The 21,808-nt window shown below is 35.5% G+C and overlaps 1 protein-coding gene across 1 annotated transcript in view; it reads left to right on the top strand.

The window, feature by feature from the left end:
* LOC141442214 (5-hydroxytryptamine receptor 1-like) overlaps positions 1-7,258 on the top strand; it is a 136,488-nt gene extending 129,230 nt beyond the window's left edge. Inside the window, exons 3-4 of the mRNA XM_074107135.1 lie at positions 898-2,312; positions 3,050-7,258. Coding sequence (XP_073963236.1) covers positions 1,296-2,312; positions 3,050-3,787 — 1,755 coding nt within the window. The 5' untranslated portion in view covers positions 898-1,295 and the 3' untranslated portion in view covers positions 3,788-7,258. The remainder of the gene's footprint in view (positions 1-897; positions 2,313-3,049) is intronic.
* Positions 7,259-21,808: the final 14,550 nt, after the last annotated feature.

Raw genomic sequence — 21,808 nt, 5'->3', positions numbered from 1 at the left:
TAAATTCTTTGAACTACAAGTGGCTTGTCGGTGCAAAAACTTTTCGCAATATCGACAAGTGCGTCGGACCCGCACACAGTCCTTAAAATTTAAAAACCAGCAAAAAATAAGTTTTCTCCTCTCACAATATCTATGAAATACAAAGTTATTACTTGCAGTTCACTGGTTTATTCTGTACTTATATATTGAGGTCATTATTATTAATAAATATTATAATTTTATTTATGTCGCCATGAAAAACCATATATATATATAAATATACTTGGATTAAAACATACTTTCAAACGATTGTAAGTTTTGAGCGCGTAAATTTATAAAAATATTTTTTTGTGTTACCGCTTCTCTGTCGCATTACGTTAAGCCTGTAATGAAATTAATTATAGATGTGTGTAAATAAATAAAAAAATCACAAGGCTTCTTAGCCTTTGATGTTTTTTTTGTACTAAGTAATTTCAACTAGATACTTTCACACGTGACGATAAGTGATAACAGGGGATCTTGACAGACATAATATCCAGACAAAAGAGCAATTAAGTGATCGTACAACGGTTTCGTTTTTAACATTTAAGATACAGAACTTCAAAATACTAGAAGTTTATCGGCAACTAACGAAAAAGAGCCACCGTCAATGATATGAAAAAAGCCACTACTCACGACACACTACTACAAAGTAACTTAATAACAGTCCCAACTTCAAACTTTTGTTTCAAAAATACAACCGAATTGATAACCTCCTCCTTTTTTTGAATTCGGTTAAAAATAAAAGTTCTCGGAAAAAAATGAAGTAGCAAAACTTTCGCAACAACTAGCCAACTCTTAAACTCTCTCAGGGGATTATTACTCGTTGTTTTCTATTCAAAAAAACTTGTTCTTACGTTGTTTTTCTTTTCTTTGCAGATGGAAGCTGTCTTGGGCAATCAACGGCACTAATGAAGCAATCCGCAGAAGGGATATTGGACTAGCAACCTCTCGATCCACTTCCAAACGCAATAAAACAACACACCCTACCACATCGCATCTAACGGCGAACGCGAGCAAAAACAAGTCTTATTACAAAAAACGGAAAGGAAACAAAGGCGCAACCACGACTTCCAATGGCTATGCTTGAAATTGGAGAACTGAACGGAGCGACATGTCAATTAACAGCCGCTCTCAATCGTAATCAAGTCCGCCACACTAGAGGCGAGAGACTGCACGAGCTCATATTCCAAACTTGACTCAGCGATCTCGTCAGATCAGGTGACATGGGTCGCAATTGAAAGCGGATATCAAACAGGGAAAATCGAAACCAATGTATGGTAACGTCAAGAAAACGAACGTCACCCACAGGGGCTCGTATGGCGACTCAAAGACATAACTGCCATGGTTCACTGCCTAGCTTCATTGCTTTACCTTCGTGTCTTTTCATACTGGTGTCTTTAGTGCTGCCGGCAGACGTGGCCCTCGCTACTATAGACGTCAACGACTCTACTCTTAATGTAGACTTCAGCATTATCAACCCCAACTCCACTTTCAATTGGACGCTGTTTGATGACAATTCCACGGTGATTAACACACTTCACAACAGCATCAAGCACACCAAGTATTCCACGCCGGTCACAATTCTCATGGTCGCTATTTTTATGGTAGTCATCTTTGGAACAGTAGTCGGGAATATTCTAGTTTGCGTTGCGGTCTGTTTAGTGAGAAAACTTAGGAGACCGAGTAATTACCTGATAGTATCACTTGCTGTTAGCGATTTGTGCGTGGCGATAATGGTTATGCCTGTCGCAATGGTTTACGACATACTAGGAACATGGCCTTTCGGACCTGTGGTTTGCGATTTCTGGGTATCAAGCGACGTATTATCCTGTGCAGCCAGTATTTTAAACCTCTGCATGATTTCCGTAGACAGATATTATGCGATCACGAAGCCTCTAGAGTACGGCGTAAAGAGAACTCCTAAGAGAATGCTTTTCTGTGTATTCATAGTATGGATGGGGGCTGCTTTCATATCGCTGCCACCTGTTCTGATACTGGGTAACGAGAAGACTGATACATCATGTTCCGTGTCGCAAAACCAAGGTTACCAGATATACGCAACCTTTGGTTCGTTTTATTTGCCGCTGTCGGTGATGGTTGTCGTGTACTATAAGATATTTAGTGCGGCAAGGAAAATTGTTATGGATGAGAAACGGGCACAGTCTCACTTGGAAGCGCACTGCTACCTTGAAATCAACGTGAAAAATGGTGGGGCGGCTGAAGCGAAGCTCTTAGGAAGCCAGCCTGCGCCACCGGCAGCTCGAGGGTCAATGGCCAGCACTAATACTACAGTGAGTATAAAATAAAGCATGCTTACACATATGACCTAGTTACGACGGTCGAAGATTGATTGATGTCCAATCAAGTCATAATAGCTTAGCGATGAAAAGTATATTTACGATGGATGGAAAAGTTATAGCGTAGGCGGGGCAGAATCGTATTTGGAAAATGAGTGAATGGAAAAGGTTTTCTCCAGTAAGGTACGCCTTTTATTGTTGACAACAAAAACATCCATCAGCCCAAGTTGGATTTGAATATTGCAATATATTAATAACTCCTAATGTTTTCGAGAATATAAAGCATTCAAAACTACTTTAAATAATGAAATTACCCTGTTACTAAAAAACTCTCAAAGTTAATGTTTTTGTCCCTTAATAAGTATCATAGAAGTAAACAAGATACCCTTAAACATACATGGACCATATTTATCTTTGACGGAACAGTTTTTTGATTCGGGGCATATTGATAATAAGCTATTAGTATCCTAAAAAAATCTGAATTCGTTCGTCAATTAGATTATCAAAAACTATTGGAAATGTAATTTTTGTTTTGTCAATTAAACAGAAAATGATTATGATAACGACATAGCCAGTTAAAGTTCAACACTTTTTAGCACGAAATTTGGTTGATTGACAAAAGAAAATTATCTGTACCATATTTTCTCATAATTTCACTTGCAGACTTCTAGATTAATATTTTTTCATCCGGGATCTACTACCCAATTCAATATGTATTTTCCTTGTTACAGTGCAGTGTAGATAAAGCAGAAAACAGCATAGGAAGATGTTTCAGTGGACAGCGCAAATCTAACGAATCGCAGTGTCCAATGCTGCAGCAGCCAAAAACCCCAACGAAACCGATCCATACCATCAATAGGTCTACTCCTCAAATGGTGCATACCCCAGAAATAAGGCTACCAATCACCAACAACAGACGCCGGCCATCATTGGAGAGTAAATCAGCTACGAATCGAATTCGTTCGTCATTGTCAAACTTCGCTCATAAAAGTCATATCGCTAAAGATTTGTTGCATCCATCCCAGTCGCCACACCAGAAGAAACTACGCTTCCAACTAGCTAAAGAGCGCAAGGCGTCTACTACGCTCGGGATTATAATGTCAGCATTCGTTATTTGCTGGTTGCCTTTCTTTGTACTCGCACTAATACGGCCTTTTGTTGAAGAGGGCACAATTCCAGACGCCGTGAGTGGGCTATTCTTGTGGCTAGGTTACATAAATAGTTTGCTTAACCCTATAATTTACGCAACGTTAAATAGAGATTTTAGGAAGCCGTTTCAGGAGATACTGTTCTTCAGATGTTCGAATTTGAATCACATGATGCGGGAGGAATTTTACCATAGCCAATACGGAGATCCTGATCATCATTATTGCGTGAATACCACAAAGGTGCAGAACTATGATGAAGGTGTGGAGATAGTGTCTACCGCAGATCGGGACGAGGCACGAGCCTCGGAGAGTTTTCTATGATTGTCAATGCCGGAGGTCGATACGCGAGACCTAGATACTGTGATCTAATTAAGACTTTTTACGATAATAAGCCTAAGAGTAAGCCAAGGTCTAACAGTGTTTTCGTTGTTATAATTTTAATATACTAGTCGTTATTACTTGTTAATTGATTTGTGATCGTCTAATAACGTAGGATAATAGGTTAAATATGTAAGAAACCATCGGGTTGGTTGTAAGGTTCTAATTATTTAAGATGTTTCGGATTGACCAAAGATATAATGTAAAGGATGTTTTTAAAAACTGTTGTGAATTTGAAATGTGTTAATTTGTAAATAATTGGACGGTGTTTAACTTATTGACATTTAAATTAGTAGCCAAAAGTATTATAATCCATGTGATAGTAGTTATAGAAACACTACCTTGTATCGTTTGCGTTTGTTAATAATTGTTTCCTGGTTTTAGGTATAATCATATAAATCATATAATATATCAAATTGTTTGCCATATTTATTGAAAATACAATATTATCCCAGCGAATTTCTCTGACTTTACAGAGAGGTAATGCCGCCAGTGTGTGGGGTCTATGCCGCAGGAGGGCCTCTTAGATGGTGTTTTCTTTTTATATTTAGGTATATTTATGTATGTTTTATTTATTTTGTTTCCTATCATATTCTTGTATCTTGTATTGTGTTTTTAAGTATGTGTCTATCCATTTAATGTTATTTTCTTATTTAAATTAAATACATAAAGTATAAAACCTTATTTTGTACAATAAAGAGTTTACATACAGATTATACTTATCTTTTTAAAATTGATTATTTTCACTCTGTTACAAATGCCGATAGTTAAGTAAAAATGTGTTTCTTCTTCAAAATCTATCGATCTTTTAATCTGTTTAGAGTGATTCTTTATTTTGTGGATTTCATAAACGACTTTATCGATTTTTATAACATTTGCTATGTGAGGGTTTACTGGGACGAAAAAACGATTACATAGAATATTTAGTCGTATAATCTGGATAAACATCTGTTTTTGAGTTTCAGCCCATTTAATATTTTTTTGCAAATAATAATTAATAGACATCAATATAAATAAGAAATTGGCACCGCCCGATGAATAGTATTTTTTTAATTTCATAATTATGAACTCGTATTATTGTTTTGTTTTATATAACACTTGTACAATGTTTCAAAAATGAATATGAAACATTACAACAGATGGTTGGGTTAGTTTTACTGAACACCGATGTTAATTTTTCACAATTTTGAAATTGTCTGTATGTGTGTGTGTGTGTGTGTGTGTGTGTTTTTTTTTAAATGTTTCCTTTACATCGGTCGATGTTCAAAAGTGTATAGCGTCAAAGGGGTGATTTTAAAGAGATAAAACATTTATTTTTGTGTTAAAAATGCACATGTCATGGAATGCTCCGAAACTAGCATACCTACTGTCGGTCTTGCGTACAGCTTGGACAACCAAAAATTCCAATAAAAATAGCTTTACAGGGGCGTTCATAATCCAACTAACCTAACCTTGTACTTACCAGGTCATTGTAGTCTGCTAAAACTCGTCCACGGAATTAGGTATCCAGTTTTCGTCTCTGATCTATACACGTCCCTCAGACTAAGAGAGCTGTAGTTCCCATGAGAGCGCACGCAGCGCGAATTGTAAAATGTACACACCATATTTCTTTGCTCATGCAGGTTTTCTCACGATGTTTTCCTGCACCGAAACGCTCATGGCAAATATTTCGCAACTCACAGGTGTGAGTCCGGATTCAAACCTGAGGCACTCCGTTTGAGAGGCCATGGGTCAGACCACTAGGCTATATGTATCATCCAGAACAGTTTTATTGAACTTCAACATTTTACTTGGGTTCTCCTCCAGATTTTAGTTTATTACCTCCGCAAAGCAACCCTTAAATCATTAAAACAGTCCTATTTATAATTTGATACGAGTACAGAAATTAATTTTAGACAGACTGGACCTTTGCAAAAAATGACACCTTGCTTAATAATTTAAACTTCAATACGTATACCAGTCAATTCATTTCTTTTTTTTACTAATTTGATGAACTTGCTATTATTTCGTATTGTAAATTAAATTTAAGTAAAATAATCTGGGAATGTGTATAAAAAAAGTATTCAGTAATGTACATATAATTGTTAAAAGATAATTTATTAGAAATATTTTAAATAGTAAATATAACACTCAAAGTCACACAGAAAAACTTATAAATATTATTAATTGACGTTTATACATCAACAAAGTTTAATAAGTCTCTAACTGTGTGCCATTGAATGTTGAAGCGTATAAGTTTAATATAAAATAAATTGTAGATGAATATGATTCGCAGATACCGTGTGGGGAAACTACGCTTGGAAAAATAATAAGTCTACAGTTCGTTCATTCGATTTGATGTAATCATTGAGTAATAGTGAAATTTCATTTCTGTATATCCTTTCTCTTTTTGAGACCATAAAATAGAAGATGTGTATGCGGCTTAATAACATACTAGGGATGGCGATCTGAGGTCGATTAATCGAAGAATGATTTTTTCTCAACCAAAAAGATCATTTTTTTACATAGAGTACTGAAACGATCTAGTGAAGCTATGTTTCGGTCTTGAAGATCGGAAACCTCGAATCGTGATGTATTAGTAACTATTTTTTTGATATTAGAACTTCTTATCGTGCGTGTGTATTTAGTAGGAGAGTAGAATTTTCCAGCTTTAAGCTTAAGATGTCCTTTTTATTTTTTCTTGTTTGGATTTAAGATTATACTGAAATTACGAACTCCAAAATCAAATCGAGAAAAGATCGATTTTTATGGAGAATTGTTTTTTTTTAAATAGAGTTTTGAGGACTCGATCCGAATGAATTCGAGAATCGATCTTTTCTTTTCTGGAAAGAATGGCCATCCCTAACTCACATATCGATAGCAACCAATCAAATGGCAGCATACCTACACACATGCCCGTCAAATTGGGCTTGCTACAAATAATTATAAAGCCGCTTACAGACTTACAAGAAATGCCTCTTGTAATATAGGTGTTTGTGTATATATCACATATTATATTAATGGAACTTTCTTTCCAATGTTTTAGATGTTAATAACAAGATGTATCCGTTGATATTCTTGAATAGTTAGAATTCATGCCATGTTTTGCCATTTAAAAGTTATTAAATAGAATAATTTGACAAAATGTTCTGAATCAGTGTATAATTTTGCATTTGTATGTTTTAGTTTCAGCAAATCTTTGTTTTCTATTAAACGTGTAAATGATAAATGTAAATCAAATTCTTAATAATAATTATATTTCGCGGCAACACGTCTGTGTTTCGTAAGTACATTACATTGTACGCAGTATAAATTTATATGTGACTCTGCAATCTTGGTATCTGTACATGGAAATGCGACCTAAGTAGTGAAGAACAAAACTCTCAACTTTTGGCTAACTGTATTTTTATTATGTAGGGTCCTGAGAGCGACGAAATAAAGTTAGATTTTGAAATCTATGATGTCTTTAATATTGCCACCCAAAAGCACCGCTGTGACCTTAGCTCTCTCTGCAACCTTTGCTTTATATTGTTCTGTGTATTGTTGACATAAAAAATATACATACAAATTGAGAATCCTCCTTTTTTGTAATCGGTTGAAAAAGACGTGGACTTCATATACCATTGAATTATTTTAAGGTGTACGAGTAAGTATACAGATTTCTTCACCTGGGTATCATGGTACTATGATAGTACAAGCTTTGCTTAAATTAAAAACTGGAATTCAAGACCAAAAAATCTACGACAATGTTGCCACTGAAATAAAATGTGTGTACAATAGTACATTCCTTTTTTTTTAACACACACGATAGAATATTCTTTTTATTAGTAATTTCGATTCTATAATTTAAAGAAGTAATTTTGTTTACTTACTTTTACATAAATACTAGACGCCTGAATAAAAACTTAAACATTTCGTAATTTTTGGTTGAAAAACTGGTATTGTGCTTGTATTTCTTCAGGTATTCATATCTTTTGGTGCATAAAATAAAATCAAACTAATGTTTGAAAAACCAAGACGTTTAAACTGGCAGAGGTCAGAGAGCTATTTCATGAAGGCCTCCGGGAGGTGACACCGCAAAGGTGGCAGTCTTGTATACGTATAGACCACGTCATAAAAGTAGAAGATGAGATGTGCAAACTGGACGGATTAATTACTGGAGTTGTGGATAAATTTGTTATTCATGTAAGAGAATCAGACTCCGACATTACTGATAGTAATTCGGACATTAGTGATGGAGATAAGGAGTTTGAATAAAGAAAAAACTGTTAAAAAAATATTTAATTTAAAGTTTTCAAATTCCTATCCTGTGATTTAATATGAGGCCTCTTATATCTTGCATAGAGCATTTGTCTCGTATTATGTATGTATGTAAGTGCTTGACTAACTAGAGCGCTGTTTTTAGAGTTCCGCACCCAATGGATAAAACCTATTACTAAGACTCAGTTGTCCTTCTGTCATTAGGCTGTATCTCATAACATAAACCATGGCAGTTGACATTTTCACAGATAATGTATTCTGTTGTGGCCATAACAACAAATATGAAAAAACGGAATAAAATAAATATTCAGGACTACACTGTGGTAGAACAACGCAACCTTATCCTGTTTATGTTCCTTACAATAAAATTGTCTCAATGTTAGTTGAGAGTTGAAAATAAGTTAGTAAATACTTTTTTTTCACAAAATCCTTATTTAATAACAATACAAAGAATCATATTAAAAAAGGTTAATATGATTCCCCTCAATGGCGGCCTTAAGGCTTGGGCCAATGTCAGTTAAATTAAAGATAAATATATTATTTTTCTTCACGTTGTACGGTGATTGTAGTTTTTGCAATTTGATAGCAAAATTCCGGAAACATCGCGGAGACAACTTGCGCATTAAAAAATGTCAGACACGAGAGCAATATAGAATTTTGTGATCACTGTTAAAAAAGGTTGGCGAAACCTGAAAAGTTTATTTAACAGTGACAGAAGTGACATTGACAGATTTGACAGTGACATATCTGTCGTAGGTTTTTTGGTCTTGAATTCCAGTTTTTAGTTTAGTTTAGGACAAGGTCAATTGATAACATGATATTAATTAGGTACCTATGTACTTACTAAAATTGTCACAGTAAATTTCAAAATTCATTTTGCACAAAATTTTCATCAATTCAGTTAATTGCGTGCTATATAACTAATTTAAAAGTAAAGAATCATTTGAATTCGAAAAAAAATTGCGACCATGGATAGACTAGGTACGACAAGTGCTGGAGTGGTTTTACATACTTAGGGGTTGAATAGAGTAGGCTTTAGCAATGTATCGTGGTAATTGTCTATGTCTGTGTGGTTATTGATTACGTAACTCTCAAACAGGTTAAGTCGCTTGTAAAGTCCAACACTACAGCCAACCGTCCCCAGAGACGTCCCCTTTAGTCTGTCGTTTATTTGGGGCAATCGAATCGTCGCAGAAACCACCACAGGGACCGTAACGATCCGTGAAGCTGTTTGGTAAGCTGGTTTATCTGCTGCCGTCATCGTATGGTTGTCGTAAGATTTTTGACTTATAGTTTTCGTAAGTATATTTAAAAAAAATCTTAACAAATTGCAATGGTCGTATGTAAGTAAGAATGCATACATGTAAGATCTCTTCAAATCGTGCAAGTAAAATTTTACCCATCATCATCATAATTTTGTACGGTTGAGAAAGAAAGAAAGAAAACATTCATTCACTAATTAGTGAATAGAATATATTTATATTAATACGGAAGACACATAAATAAAATAAAATTTCCACAACTAATCACAAATAAACCAAAAAAAATACATGAAAACACGCATGAAAATAGTAAGCGAAACGGTCGCTTTAACAAGTTTCTGTCGAAATTCTCCTTCCTAATACACGTTTTTTGCTGACTGTACCTGTTTTTGACCATACTTGCATTGTAATCCATACAATAAAAGGTAAAGGGTATTGAAACATGATACCACGACGATTTCAACGACGACTTCCGTCGTACGGTCAACTACAAAATGATCGATGTGGCCAAAGTTACGAAAATATGTATCACCATCATTATTAGCCAGAAGACGTCCACTGCTGCACAAAGGCATCCCCCTAAAAATAAAAATAAAACAAAAAAAATATATACAAGACTAATATTAGCTTACTTAAGGTGTGTACATATTTCTATATCTTTGGTCGAAGATCTTTGTAGTGGACTGTACTGTCCGACGAACCATTTACCTAATCAAAAACACGTCTAATCGCGTGACCGCTAATGATTTTAAAACACGCTTTCGTCAGATCGTTTACTATTGTCACTGACATTGACCTTTCAGCTGAAATAAGATCAAACTACCCAAAACTCGCGTGTTGAAACCAACTAAAGCAAAACAAACAAGTTGTTAGAATTAATTGAAAGAAATTGCGATAGCATTAATTGTCATGTGAAAACGACATTTTTATTCTTGGGGTTAATTATTCGTGGTTAATTTACTGTCCGAAGTAATTAAACATTCTTGCATGATACCAATGTCGCAGAGCCGCGCCTTATGTCCACTGTTGGCGTGAATATTGTTGACATGTTCACATTACTTTAGATGATTTATTTTTTGAAACGCCTACTTGTCCTATTTAGAATAGGGTGCACGTTAGTTAGAGGTAGGTACAGTTATGGAAATGAAGTTGATATTATGAATTTTAATAGAAATGTTCTAGGGTCAATGTCTGTGGCAAAAAAAAAACGATGACGTTCTTACTTTGTACTTTAAGTTTAGTTTATAATTAAGTTTTTGTCTTCTTTTTAATAAATAATTGTTAGTGTGAGAATAAATCTTTCACGTGAAAAATATCGATGATAAAAAAATTGAGATTTACTTCTTATTCATATTACGAAATATATTATGTAGTTTAGCAAACCACTCTCTAGTAAGTTCCTGTAATCTCATGTGACAGATATGATGCCGTATCTGTTTATTTACTTACTTAATTAATATTTTTTAAAACATTGCCGTCGGAAATCTATTCCTGCACCAAGTTTCAAGTCAATTTGAGTATTGAAAGTTGATTAAATTAAGATTAGAAGTGAATCGTTAAAATAAATCATACATGTATATTCCATTGAAATCAATTTCAGCTTGTGTTTCTTTTTTTTTATTTGATTTATTCAACCATTTTAGTTATTATCTATTTTTTTATTTGAAAGCCATTGTTAAATTATTATTTTTTGTTTCTGTGCTTGACATTTGTTATGTAATCAATAAACTTAATCTAATGAATGGATACAAAATTCAGATCTATTGCCAAGAAGACATTAATATCTAAGGCGTATTATAAAGTTAATGATTATATCATGGACAGGGATATTTGGAAATAATTCCGATCCGCATTAGCGATCCCTTCAAATTGCGAACCTACTGTGTTAAAAAGAAAGTTGTGTTAAATACTTGTGATGTATAGATATCATTTAATAATATTGTAAATCTATTTAAACAAAATATATACCTCGTTGAGTTTCTTGCCGGATTCACAACAATTCAACAGAGGTTTTTCCGAACCGGTGGTAGTTTTTTTTTGACATTTATAAGTGATTGGTTATTTGGAGTCTTTTTGTATTTTTTATTTCAACTCCAAATTTGTTACTTTTACGGGTATCCCGTGAAACCATATCGAAAATACAAACTGAGACATGGATGCACAGAAAAACCAGAAAAAGAGACCAGCGCTGGGAATCGAACCCAGGCCCAGGTCAGGATCGCTGAGGACCTGGGTTCGATTCCCAGCGCTGGTCTCTTTTTCTGGTTTTTCTGTGCATCCATGTCTCAGTTTGTATTTTCGACATTTATAAGTGCTCGTTAAAGCCTAAATTGAATAAAGATATTTCGACTTTGACTTTGACAGTTTTGACCAACAACAAAATTACAGAACGTTTCGTGATAATAGCTTAATAAGCCTCGTTCGTGCAATTTGTATATTTATTAATTCAGGTACAAACCGGACACGCTGTATAACAAGTACCTGCGGTATCGTAATAAGCGATTCGGTGTAAATTCTCGGTAATGCTGGTAACGCGGACTTTTCGACGAAATGATGAATAGAAATAAGCCGTCACGAACGTTTAGAACACGCGAAAATACATTTTCATAGGTCGAGTTGTCACATGGTTAAATATTTATTCATAAAATTTCACTCTATTTTTGATTTATTCTTAGAGTTGCCTACAGAAAGGAAGATGGAACCCTTAAATACTTTGTTGGCTGTCTATCCATGCGTCAATCAAGTTTCTTTTTCTACCCCTAGGAGCAGAGAAACAATCAAACTTTTAAATCAACGCATTGTTTAAAAAGACGTTTTCATACATTCTTTACGGAGTTTTTATACAGATTGACGTTGCCGAATTTAATTACTGAAAAACAATACTAATAAGAAAGTAGGAAAATATTAATTCGTTATGTCTATCTATCTATGTTAGTGGCCAATTTAAAATACCCCTACACTAAGTTCATTGCAGTGGTTCTGCTAATTACTCGTAAGTAGTACTGGATATTCATAGACGCCTTCAAATTTGTACGAAACTATCGATGCGTGAGTCTGACACACTTGACTGATTGTATCTTTTCATCACGTTGACTCTGAAACTTATTTTTGGACAGTTGCAAAAGTACGTAATTAAGTGTTATGTGTGGTAAGTGTTGTAGTATTAGTTGTTGTTGCATTTAGTACTTGTATAGTGAAGAGATACTACATACTTACAATAGAGCTTTAAGTTAAGTTTATTTTTAATTAATATCTTAACTCAATGTCTTGTCAGACTTAGACCTACGTACAAAGGACAACAAAGTGATGGTAAAACCTTAAAAACCTACCGTAAAAACTGTTATCATTTTAACCGTGTTAAACAAGTCATATGTTAATCAGACACGTGTATTAAGTAGATATAAACAGGGAACAGATATCACTGCCGGCTCACTGCGCAAATATCGGCCAAAGAGCTATCAAACTCTCGATAAACACGAGGCTTTGTTATGTTTACACGATAATTTCCGTAGTTGGTAGAATACTAAGTGTTTGTTGTTACTATAAGTGGGTAGTATGAGGGTTATGCAGCTGTGTGTTGTTTGTGTTAACTTGACTCGATTCCCCTGTGAAAGACGCTGGTAAAAATGATAGGAAAATTAATATTACAATAAAAAACTCTCTCAGCCGTAATTTTTATTTGTAAATTATGTGTGCCACAATTAAGCAAAAAAACCGGCCAAGAGCGTGTCGGACACACCCAAAATAGGGTTCCGTAGCCATTACGAAAAAAATAAGTAATATTTTTCTAAGGATTTCGTATTTCATACGGAATCTTCCAAGTTTAGGTATATTGTATACCTTAGGCTGCTATTTACTCATAAACTACTAATAGTTCTCAAGCAAACTTAGCCGTTATAGTTTTGCTTGAAAGTTTGATATAAGTACTTACGCACTCACCGGTTTAGATTTTAGATGGGGGGGACGCTCGATTTTAATGAAAATTTGTACTTTAAAGTTGAATATTTCGCAAACAGATCACTGAATCGAAAAATCGTTTAAGCAACCCCGTAATGGTTTTTAAAGACCTATTCAACGATACCCCACACTATAGGGTTGGATGAGAAAAAAAAATCACCCCCACTTTACGTCTATGGGAGGTACCCTAAAAAATTTTTTTTTAATTTTTAATTGTACCATTTTGTCGGCATAGTTTACTTATATATCCGTGCAAAATTACATATTTCTAGCATTGATAGTCCCTTGATTTTTTTTTCGTAAAAACGTGGCGCTGTATTCTTAATTCAAAATCGTACTATTTTCTAAACTAAAAGGTCGTTATTTGAGATAAGCAGCAATATTAAGATTCATAGAAAATAAAAGCTGCAGAAGTTGAACAATCGACTAAAATAATATAAGTTTAATTTTATTTGATTGTGTATCCAATACTGACTGGAACATTTCATTAGTCTAGAGTTCAGATTTTCGTTTATTCGAGTATCGGTTTCAATTTATATCTAAGTTCTACTGCTTTATTGGATTTGTGATTGGAATATTAAAATAAATGAACGAGTTGAGGATAATTTAAGTTCGCAATCGAAAGATTTATCCTATTTTATGTTTCAGTTCTTTTTCAAGGCCTACTTCTTACAAATCTTGAAATATTTACTGAAATATTTTACTCGGTGTAAGTAAAATATTTTGTCTGTATTTTATATTGGTGTTTTTCCAGTTTAAAAAAGTTGTTAATGACATAATGATGGAATGTTTTGTTTTTGTTTAATTTTTGATTGACCGTCAACAGTACAATTCGCCTTCTGAATTATGTATTCAGCAGTGACGACTTTTACAGACATTTAAGAAAAATTGTGTTTTGGCGTCTTCGCTCCGCTTCGCTTATAAATATGAGAGTACAGTGCAGTGCAAGACAGAGTACGGCCAAAGTTGCAAAAATATGTGTACACGACTTTATGCATACGGCGGCTGACAACGTTCCGCCAACTTGAAAACAAGCATGATGCGTGCACTCACTGCGCTCGTCGCGCTTGGAACTATTCGGAAAACGTCCAGGAACTTCAGGTCTTCGGGATTGACCAACTCACCCTAGCCACTGCGCGATGAATTCCAGGAAAAAGGAGCGAGTTATCATTTGTTCAAAAAACACTTTTAGCATGAACACAAAAAGGTCCAATTTCTTTTGATGACATCTCGGTAGTTCGATATTCGTAAAACTACTAAAATTAGCACGGTGTACATGCAATCACGGGAGCGCATTTACGGGAATCATTTTGCTTACTTACGCAATGAGTCAGTCAATTAAGTTAAGTACTCGTAGATACTCGTCAAATCAAAAATCAAAAAAAAAACAAAAATCTTTATTCAGGTAACATGAAATAATATTTCTAAACAGGGCCGGAATTTCCTAGTAAGTGAATATACACCTGTGTCAGGAAATCCCGCTCTTCCACAATAGCAATAAGGTATTCAATAAATATTACCCGAAGTAGACGTAAATAACATGCATTAATTAGTTACATTTAATTTACAGATTTATATGATATTTTTCTTTAATTATTTATATTTAATCTATATTCTATATTATACTTATTCTATATTCCTATTTATTTACTATAATAACTGTGGACATGTTGTTTTGTGTGTGTGTGTGTGTGTGTGTGTGCGTGTGTGTGTGTGTATGTGTGTGTTTGGCGCTAACTATGTTCTTCCTAATAGAACTTCTGTTTGCTCATAATTAAGTATTTTTAACATATCTATCAAAGTATATTTACAGTCAAAAAGCGTCATCGAGTAAATGTTGTTTTCTTTGTTAATCTTGTTGTACAAGTAAGCTGATTGATACGCGAATTGTCTTTTTGCAAAAATTGACCGACATGTTGGTAGGGGAGCAACTGTAGGTTTTCTTCTACGTTCATTGTCATACCTTACATATGGCAACGTTTTGTGTAACCTCAGGATAGCATGTAGGATATATAGCTTCCTCATAGTCAGCACGTCGCAAGAACTATACAGATCTATGGTTGGGTACCGATATGGTTTGAAGTACATTACTTTTAGCAAACACCGTTGCCCTCTCTCCACCTCCAAGAATTTAGTTTTTCCTGCACCTCCCCAAACTGGAATACAATAGGTCATAATGGACTGTGCCAGTGTCATGTAAAGTTGATTAAGGAGTTCTTTTGATGTGATATGCCGTAGTATTTTAAAAATCCAAATTAGTTTTCTTACTCTATTGTTTATATGTTCTATATGTTGTTGCCATGAGAGTCTCTGATCTATAATAACTCCAAGGTATTTTGTGAAACTTACCTTATCTATCAGAGGACAATCACAATCACAAGGGCACGTGTTCATTTGACATGTATGTATTTTTATTTTGCAGTTTTGAGGTGGTTGGTTTCTACTGTACTTCGAAAAACATATATAATTCGTTTTAGCTGTGTTTAAAGTTAGAAGATTAGACGCGAGCCAAGTAGAGATTTCAGCAAGTCCTAATTCAGCGTCCCTATGGATTGCGTTCCAGCTAGTGCCTCTGAATACAATTACGGTGTCATCTGCATAAGAAAAAACTCGTCCATTCCGTATGCTGAGGTTTGTTAGGTCGTTAATGTAAACTAGGAACAGGGTTGGGCCAAGAACACTACCCTGAGGGACGCCAAACATTACCTGAGTCTCATCACTAACGTAATTTCCTATTTTTACTTTTTGGGACCTATTTAGCAAGTAATCCTCCAGTAATTTTAAAGCCTTGCCTCGCACACCAATGCGTTCTATCTTTTTAACCAGAGTAGGAAGAGAAACCGTATCAAAGGCTTTTTTCAGGTCGAGAAAAACCGCGATACATTTTTCTCCTTTGTCCAGGTTGTTAGATATCAGAGTAGTGAGTGCCAGAACAGCGTCCTCAGTCGATCTTCCTTGTCTGAATCCGTACTGGCAATCAGAAAGTAAGTTATATTTGTTAAAGTAGTTGACAAGACGTTTATTTATTAATTTTTCAATAATTTTTGATATTGCAGTGAGGACAGATATTGGTCTATAGTTGTTTGGCTCTTCTCTTATCCCGCTTTTGTACACTGGAGTTACAATAGAACGTTTGAGTATTTTTGGGAAGATTCCTTTGTCAAAACACAAGTTTGCAAGGTGAACAATTACTGGGATTACAACAATTTTGGCAAATTTGAGAAATTTTGTTGGTATATTATCACAACCAGACGCACTGGCAGATTTTAGCGACATTAGGATGGATTCTACTTCACAGTGGTCAGTGTCTAATAAGGCAAAAGAGGACGAGTTTGAAGAATTATTTGTCTGCGCGTAACTTGCTTGCGTTGTTGAAGATATTGTGTCACTAATGCTTTCCGCAAGTTTTTTCCCCACATTGGCAAAATATTGATTTACATGATTTACAGCATCCCAGGGCGTTTCCTTACAATTTAGTAGATCCAGACTTTGTGTAGTATTTGATTTGTAGTGAGTTACGTTCTTAATCGTCTTCCATAGTTCCTTTGGATTTTTAGCCACTTCAGCGATTTGCATCTTTTCGTGTTTTCTTTTAAGTTTTTTGATGAGGTTATTAACATAGTTCCGGTACCTATTATAAGTTAGCATCAACCCTTCGTTTTCTGGCTCGGAACGGAGTGTCAGTTGCATTTTATTTCGATTTCTAATACAGCGTAAAATACCGGGCGTGATCCAAGGTTTAATTGTGCGAGATTTTTTTGGGACATTTTTGACTTTCTGGCTTTCAGTTAGCGATTCCTTTATTTTATCTGTTAGTTGTTCTGCCACAAAGTCTGGATCGTTGCTAAACAGAAGTATGTGTATATTTTTTTCCATAAGCTTTAACACTGCTAGGTCATAGTCAACATATTCAGTATACTTCAGAGGTTTTTGATAAGACTTGTTAGGTGTAAGGTGCGATAATATTAAGATAACTGTATTATGGTCTGTAACTGATGTATTCAGGACGGCGGAAAGTGCGCTATGTTTGCTCTGATTTACTTTTAAGATGATATGGTCGAGGCAGCTATCCCCCCTGGTCGCAAGAGTATGAGCGGGCAAGAGGCCGTGTGTGGAAAGCATGTTCAGGTAGTTCAGTCTGTTCAGGCTTTCGTATTGCGCTTCACTGTCTCGGGAAATTAAGTTGATATTTATGTCGCCAATTATCACTATATTAGGGAATGACTTTATTTTTTCAAGATAATTGCTAAGCGAATCAATGAAATGCATTGCGTTGCTATTTGATGGGGAACGGTAAATGCCAAGTATTATTGTATTATTTATTTTAATCTGTAGGCATGATGCATGGACTAGTTCCACTTCACGAATACTAGCGTTGAGATGAGTTTTTGCATAGGCGACTACTCCGTCATTTTGATTTAAATTGTTACAAGTTGCCATGGAAATATATTGTTCAAAACAGGGAACGGGTTTATTAACATTCAATCGACACTCTGTTAGTACAAGTATGTCTACGTCAAATTCAAGTTGTGAGAGAGTAACCTGTAAGTCCGTCAAATTGCTATAAATGCTTCTTATGTTTTGTGTCGCAATAGTTATGTTTTTTACTAATTTAGGCATATGATTTGACAAATCCTGAATGTCACACTTAATAGCGGGCAAAAACACCGTGTCATCTATGTCGTGTAGAGTGCTTAACTGTGTATGCGTTATCCGATTATCCATTATTAGATAGGAGTAAATATGGTGGTATTTCTAGTTGACTAAGGGCGTGCGAGCACAGGGTTTTCGCCACGAACCTACCAGGAGCGCATAGGCCTGTTGGTGTAAGTACGTGGTAAGTTTGTGATAGGTTCCGCGTTGTGTAATAAGGATAGCAACTATGACTGCTACCATGAGCATTGTTTACGTGTGCGAAGGTGTGTGTGATGCAGTTGTGCGGTAGGGCGTAAGTGTGTAATATAATTATTATTCCAGTATTATTTTGGTCATTACCAAAAATGACATAAATACTAGTAGGTGTCATGATTTGTACATTGTAGCTACCAGGAGCGCATAAAATAACAGGATATGTAGCTAGTGTCAATTGCAGGAACTGGATCGCGTTGAAATAAAATATCAAATGTGTGCGTATCGTGTTAAGGAGAAAGATATAAGTAGATGTTATGTGTACGAGTGCGATAGAAAAAGTATTATGTATGTGTGTGATGTAGTTTAATGGCTGAGTATGTGTGAAAAGTGAGTGGGTGTGCATAAAGAAATATGTTTGGGTAAAAAGTAGGGTAGACTTACCAGGGGCACATAAACCATAGTATACTAACTGACTCAATATTACCAGTAAACTTAATATTATTATAGACATTCGAATTATTTGAAATATGAGCAAAGTACAAATTGTTTTATTGTTTGCGCCTTTAGGGGTAGAGTTGCCACTATACAGGAGGCATTTATTGGATTTTCTTACTTGATTTTGCTCGAAAGCTAGGAAACATGAAGTAAATGTTAAAATCAACTTACCAGAGCAACATGAGTCGCTAAGAGTTACTAATAATGTTTTTCTTTTCAATAATTGAGACCCGACGCGACAACTCACCCTGAGATTATCATATGTAGGACTTCTAGACTTGTATATGTATGTACTAGGGCCACATAGCACTAAGAATGTTAATAGTCAGTCCTGGGGTCGCGGTCGGGGTGCCCGGGATCCGCGGGGGTCGTTCACTTGGTTGCTGGGTTTTCCTTGCCAAGCCGCTCAATTTGTGTTTCGCTGGTCACATGAATAATCGGAGAGTTGTCATCTTTCCTCAAGTAGACCCGGCCATAGCTCGTCCAGCAGTATTTATAGGAATTTGCCCTTTTCAACTCTCTGGCTAGAAAGTGCAGGCGAGCCGCCTGCGGGGTCAATTGTTCAGCGACGTAGATGGGCATGTCTGGGCTAACCTTGAGGCCCAAGTGTTTAGCACTGAGGTGGTCATTATTTTTTACGTTGAAGTCCTTGCATTTTTTTAATACTTCATTTTTTACAAGCGTAGAAGTTGTTTCCAAAATAATTGTTGAGGTTTTGGAATTATCTTGTTATTTTTTACCCGATATAAGTCTTTTATGTCCGATTTGTTTATGGGGCAGGAAATAGTGTTACCCAGATGAGAGACCAAATTAATTAAAGTATCTTTGGACTCTGACTTTTGCGTCGGGACGTTTTTTATCTCGATATTCGACTTGCGGTTTTCACGCTGGAGGTCCACAATTTTACTTTCAAGGGAGGCGATATATTTTCTGTCCTCCACGGCCGCAGCTTCCAGAGTGTCGATTTTCAGTCTATACTCTTCATATTGCGCGGAGAGGAAGGACATGGAGTCTTCTATACTGCGGTTCGTTTGTTTTATCTCTTCCAGCGTTCTCGTGTTCTTTTTGATTTCGGTCATCTGCGAGTCCATCATAGCGGTCATCATGGATGTTATGTCTTCTTTAAACTGTACAAAGTCATCTTCGCGCCTTCTCTTGTTCCTTGTAGTTATGTTGCGGGCGCTCGACGAAGTTTCAATGTCCATATCAGGAAGATTAGATTCAGAGAGTGACTTTTCAAGTTTGTCATCAGCCATTGTACCAGGCGCTCATAAGTAAGCAAAGGTGACGGTAGGGCTGCGTAGGCGCAACTGATAAGATAAGCGCTAATGAGACAGGGGCGTGAACCAACAGTTTGGAGGTACCAGGGTCGCAGCGTCGCTAGGTGGTGTTTGGAGGTTATTTTTCAATCTCCTTTCACTTTATTCGCTCCTATTTTTTCCAATGAATTTATTGATTGATTTAACTAATTAATTTTAAGAATAAATTTAAAACAGACTAAATAGTCACGTCTGCACTTGAAAGCGGTCCGGGGGGAAGAGGAACTCGTGGACTTGGTCTTTGGATCTAGTCTTTTTGTGGACGCGTACTCGCAAGACTCAGTCCGCTTTTTGCCTAGTATTTTTCACCTATATTAAGCATACATATTTTTGTAACTTAGGCAGTGTCGATATGTTTGAACTTGACTGTACCTTTAAGAGCCGTAACACACTATTACGATCCGAATCTGTCAAAATACCAGAGTGGTCATAGAACTATTCTATCTGTATGGTGAAATCGGATGACAGAAATTGGATGTAGTTCGCAAACTGCCATACAAATAGTTCCACGACTGCTCTGGACCGTATTTTCACGGATTCGGATCCGATTCGAATTGGACATATGTAGTGCTGTGCAAGATTGCACAACATTTTAGTGTCTTTTAATTTTAATACAATTTTTTAATGTCTTTCGTTTTTTGATATTCGATTTTGGGTTATACTTTTGTTTCAACCGTAAAGTGTTTTTATATTTTGATCCTAAATATAAAAATCCGTAGTTCAATTTCCCTCAGCCTAATAAACGTTGTTGGCTAATCCTATGGTTTTATTAACGATGATTGATTGCAACTAATGATGTGTAACGTGATTAAATCAATTAAGTAATCATTAATCAGCTGCGTGTGGAGCGTTGAATCAAACACAGGTTACTGTGCTGTTGTAACTGGTGATGGGAAAAATAATTGAATTATATTCGGTTTCATGATTTCAACGTTAAAGGGTTACCCATTTTAGATACATTATTTTTTTGTTTTTTTTATTCGACTGGATGGCAAACGAGCAAGTGGATCTTTTATTGAACAGAATAGACCCATTTTCATACATTTTGTAACCAACTACAATGAAGACGTGTTCCTTGTTTGATTCATACGTAAGTAGGTTTTGTCAGAATTGTCTATCTAACTACTGCTCAGATTTAGATGTTGTTTCTGCTATTCGGCTTCATAATTTAACTCGTTTTTTTGAATTCATTCAAAATCTCAAATTAGGTTTGACAAAGTTTCACACAGATGTAATTTATTATAATAATTTCACATTTTTAACACCAATAACTATTCACGCCTTACTGTGTCACCTGTTAACTTGAAAGCAATTCGTCCAAGCACTGCAATCGTAATCCAATTTTTTACCCCCAAGAGACCCGTTAAATTCAGGAACATTATCACCAAATGGAAGGGATAATGGAACGCTAACGTTTCACGCTTAACCAGAGACGGACCAAATTGATATTTATGGTCCATGAATACACTAATTTAATTCCGACTCCATGTTTGTACTGACAACAATTTCTACTGTCAGCTTTTCGCGTGCGCATCGGATAGCAGTAAATTGTGGAATCGATGGTGTATGATTCAAATTTTATCAAATACTTACTGCCCGCCCCTTTTTTTTGTACTGGTATAATTATGTTTGTTCTCGAATCTTAGGTGCTTAATCTATTTTTAAGTACGTTTATCCTTTGCCTAGTAAGTACGTTATTTGGAGATCTATCATCTAATTTTTTCAAAATAATATTTTAAAATTTCGCAATTTTCAACTGTAATATCTAACACCATAGGTAACACGGTTGTTTCAATATGGATGAAACGTCGAGGTTAAAAAAAAGCATGTTCAATTCCCGA

This window comes from Choristoneura fumiferana, chromosome 25 (assembly GCF_025370935.1).
Source record: "Choristoneura fumiferana chromosome 25, NRCan_CFum_1, whole genome shotgun sequence".
Taxonomy (NCBI): Eukaryota; Metazoa; Arthropoda; class Insecta; order Lepidoptera; family Tortricidae; genus Choristoneura; species Choristoneura fumiferana.
This window is presented reverse-complemented; position numbering and strand designations above follow the sequence as displayed.